The following is a 4,216-nucleotide window of genomic DNA, read 5'->3' as shown; positions in this document are numbered from 1 at the left end:
TGAAAATCACTGCATTCAACCCTGTGTAAATCAATCAATTCTTAAGAACACAATAGACACACACACACACACACACACAAAAAAATGAATGTAGTCATTTATAAATGCAAGATTTTTGCACTGTGGCTTCAATACAGCACCCCCCATTTTGAGTCAAAACTCCCTGAGTTGGTCTGCAGCAATCTGCAGTTTGGCCCTCTTCTCATCACCAATTACATCAGACAACACGGACCATCTACCATCCTGGAAGCTCACTTGCATTGAGAATACTACACCAGCTGGGAGGTTGTACTGTCCTGCAGAGAGGTCAAGAGAAGACAGATATCAGGGCCTTTATTCATATAGTGTCTTAAAAAAGGAGTGCCGATCTAGGATCAGTTTAACCTTTTAGATCATAATAAATTAACAGAGGACGGGACCTGATCCTAAATCAGCACTCATTCTCAGACACTATGAATACAGGCTATTGGCTTCATAGGCAGCACTTATTTAGTATGCTTACTTACTTTCTTGTGTTCTTATTTATTGTATGTTTTTGTTATACCTTGTTATTTTTAGTATTACATTTGTTATTGATTACTGCATTGTTGGGTTAAGAGTTTGCAAGAAAGGCATTTCACTCTACTTGTGCACATGACATTGAAACTTATCCTGAAACACACATGAAATCCTGATACAATATATAAAATTACTACATAACCTGGTCCCAGATCTTTAGGTGCTGTAATAGCCAAATCCTATGGCTGTTGTCAATGATAATGTTACAGCACAAACAGATCTAGGATCAGGCTTAATGATGCAGTCTTTCTATAGCTAAGTCATGTCAATGACTGAAGGAGTTGGCATGTCTGCACAAACAGATCTGGGACCAGACTAGTATTATTCCCTCCTACCTGCAACTGTCACTATGTTGACTTTTAACCCTGCCTGTGCTGAGTATGCCTAAGGAGAGGACCTCCTTAGCAGAAGAGTTGCAGTTCCAGGCCTTTAGAACTGCAATGATCCCATTAGAGTCTGATATGGCTGTAGCCCTCTGGGACTTGGAGGCTACAGTGGCACTTTGGGAACTGACCAAATTCAGGAAGTCAGACTGTAGCCATTTCCTTTGAGAGAAAAAAAGGTATTCAAAGTTTGGGTGTACTATGTGTGTGTTAGAACTAGAGCACTGATGACAGGAAGGTATATTATCAAAACTTAGTGCAGTGGTATTTTATGGTAGTTGAATATAGGTATGAAATAGCACAGGTGAAGACAGCTTGTCTGTCGAAATGTTGGACATACAATTTTTGCATCTGAGCTCCTAGAGTGTGCGGCTCTCCTTTATTTTTTTAAATGAAATAGCACAGGAACAGTAACTTCGTCCCAGATCTGACTGTGCTGTCTTGCCAAATCCTAAGGACATTTTGGCATGACAACGACCATAGGGGTTGGCTCTACAGCACAAACAGATCTGGACTAGAGGAACAGTACAGACTCATTGATAAACATAATTTGGCAATAACGTATTGGCAAACAGTTAAGTTACCTGTCATATATAATCTCTAGGACTGGCTGAGAAAAATCTGATGGTCCCCAGATGGCCCTTTCATATTGGAAAACCTTCGCCCTCTGCAGGTCAACATGGGAACTGCCGCTGATGTTGCCCCAAATGATGACATCTGTCACATCTGACAGAAATGATCAAGAAGAATCACATGAATGTTTGAGTTTTTTTTCCTCCAATTTAAGGTGAATATGTTTATCCATTTCATAGATACAAATGTAATGGTAATGAAAAAATAAAGGCAAAAAAGTTGATTTGAGGAAAGTTTCACTTGGAATGACTGGGATATGTTGTTGTCTACTTTAGTTGAATGCACTGACTAAGTCACTCTGTATGAGAGCAAAATGTATGTAAATGTACAATTTTGATTTGTTACCTGCAGTCTTCACAGACAGCTTCTGTGCAATGTGGGCTCTGGCCTCGTACTCCTGTTGAGTTGCCATGCCCACAAAGTGTCCACTGTCAACCGAGGGAGCATTCTCTAGCAAAAGGGAGCACTTCAGGTTAACCAAGGAGTTCCCAGCCACAATCACTGCCACGTTTATGTGCACCCTTTCGTCGATGAGGCGCCCATACTGTTGGTAACGCTCCGACACCTTTCTCACCTTAAAAATAATATGTTCATTTAGCAGACATTTTTATCCAAAGCAACTTAAAGAACTGTCAACACTGACAGTCAGGGACACATGTTCAGCGTATGTGGAGTGGATGATACAAGAATCCAACCCAAAACCCTGTGTTGCCCTGGTGTTGCTTGCACCGTGCTCTAACTAACCCACGAGCCATTCAAACTACAAACCTTGCTTTCTTCCTCATCCTCCCCTCCACCCTCTCTGTCCTCAGGCCAACTTTCATCCAGGAGGATGATGAAGTGTGCTTGTTGGAAGGCCTGGTGCAGCTCTATGTAGATGGTGACTTTATGGAGCTGTCTAGGTCCTCTGCCTATGACTTCTGTACAAGACAAACATATTTGAGCCAAACATTTTCTATATTTTTACTTCATATTTTCAATGGCAATAGAAATGTCACTTTACTTCCTGAATTGACTCAATTGAAATGGAATTGATCCCAGCCCCGCCTCACATTGAGACCCTACGTACCTGCTGATCCATATGTGCAGTGGCTTGATGAGGCTCTGATGGTACACCTCCTCCTTCATGCACAGCTCCTGTGTCAGCAGGTTCTCTGTTGCAATCTTCATCGTCAGTTGAACCTGTCGCCGGCTGGAGCGAGGGAACCTGACAGACCAGTTGAGGCAGGGGAGCCTGGCAATCAGGCTGAAGCATGAGAGCCTGACGAGCCGGTGGAAGCAGGGGAGCCTGGCGATCTGACGAAGGCATGAGAGCCTGACGAGCCGGCGGAGGCAGGGGAGCCTGGCGATCTGTCTGAGGCATGCCTGTAACGGGATCACTCGTAAACTGTAAGAAATTGAAATAGAGACTGGAAACTAGCAATAACTACACTTCAACATAAGCCATATATTATACAAAAACACACATACTCCTCATTTCTCTTGGACATATGCTGGACTTAAGACACCAACTATAGACACACATAATTCCCCTCCCCCATAATAACCACAGACACACCCAACCCATGGTTGGACCTCAGGACAAAGAACTCTCAGGAACCAATGGAACGTGGACACCAGGCCTGATCAGGACTACCCAAGACCCAGATCGACCAATCGGAAGGCCGGACTCGCAGATCTACCTACTTTGCTTGTTGTCTATATAGTACTGAACAATTCTGGAAACTCCCTCTTTTCCGGACGATTCACTAGGAGTCAGACAGAAAGAGCCTTGCTGCAAGATTTTACTAAGATATCTTTACATGTAATTAAACAGCCTTATTATAAAATTATCCACCTCGTCCTATTGTCTCCTCTTGTTCTCCTGTCAACAGTAAACGTTTTACTAACAAACTTGGAAGCAGAGGATGGTCAAAACATATTTGTATTCGGCCCAATAGAAAATTCATCGGACAGGAGACGAGAGGGAGAAATTTATCCAGAGGAGAGGTGACCTTTTCGAGGGAGAATCGCGATTCAACCCACACAGGAAACTGATCAAAGAGCTCGAAACTAAAGAGGTGAGCAGATGCCCGTTTAACCAAAATCTGTATATTGTATTATAGCCAATATCTAAATTCAATGATCAGGAGTACTGTGGTGAGTGTGAATTGTTGCTAAATTTATGTGGAATTGTTTAGAATTTAAGGCATTGTGTACAGATATCTAAGTATTAATAGGTCAAAGACTTATTCACATAGTCTGGCACTACGCGGTATGCTGATCGAGTAGGTGTACAGTGAAGAATAAGCTTTATAACGATTCACACAGTCGGGCCATATTTGACAGTCGATCAGATAGGGGTTACCGTGAAGAATCCACAATTAAAAGATGGGATCCAAATAGCCGGGCAGTAGTTAGATTTGGCAAATCAGCTAGGTGTTACCGTGAAGACCCATAAAAAAATAAAAATAAAAATATATAACGATTCACACAGTCGGGCCATATTTGACAGTCGATCAGATAGGGGTACCGTGAAGAATCCATACGTTTTCAAATAGTCGTGCAGTAGCTATACTTAGCTAGGTGTTACGTGAGAAATCTAATGTGAATTCAAATAGTCGTGCAGTAGCTATACTTAGCTAGGTGTTACGTGAGAAATC

General features: G+C 42.2%; 1 protein-coding gene across 1 annotated transcript; it reads right to left on the bottom strand.

Moving 5' to 3' along the window:
• Positions 1-85: 85 nt before the first annotated feature.
• Positions 86-2,744, bottom strand: LOC129860066 (putative malate dehydrogenase 1B). Its single transcript, XM_055930407.1, has 6 exons — positions 2,627-2,744; positions 2,343-2,491; positions 1,920-2,148; positions 1,526-1,667; positions 894-1,103; positions 86-296 (listed from the first exon to the last, which is right to left on the bottom strand). The coding sequence occupies exons 1-6, from the start codon at positions 2,742-2,744 to the stop codon at positions 236-238; spliced, it is 909 nt and encodes a 302-aa protein (XP_055786382.1). The 3' UTR covers positions 86-235.
• Positions 2,745-4,216: the final 1,472 nt, after the last annotated feature.

Source organism: Salvelinus fontinalis, chromosome 7 (assembly GCF_029448725.1).
Source record: "Salvelinus fontinalis isolate EN_2023a chromosome 7, ASM2944872v1, whole genome shotgun sequence".
Lineage (NCBI taxonomy): Eukaryota > Metazoa > Chordata > Actinopteri > Salmoniformes > Salmonidae > Salvelinus > Salvelinus fontinalis.
The sequence above is the reverse complement of the archived record's forward strand: the minus strand, read 5'-3'. Positions and strand labels throughout refer to the sequence as shown.

What these genes read in the sequence shown, in the direction of transcription:
- LOC129860066 (XM_055930407.1), bottom strand. Translation starts at nt 2,744, where the DNA reads ATGAAGATTGCAACAGAGAACCTGCTGACACAGGAGCTGTGCATGAAG. An exon ending in CAGGTACGTAGGGTCTCAAT is followed by an intron (nt 2,492 to 2,626) that starts GTGAGGCGGGGC and finishes CTTGTACAGAAG; the next exon opens with TCATAGGCAGAGGACCTAGA. An exon ending in AGGATGAGGAAGAAAGCAAG is followed by an intron (nt 2,149 to 2,342) that starts GTTTGTAGTTTG and finishes ATTATTTTTAAG; the next exon opens with GTGAGAAAGGTGTCGGAGCG.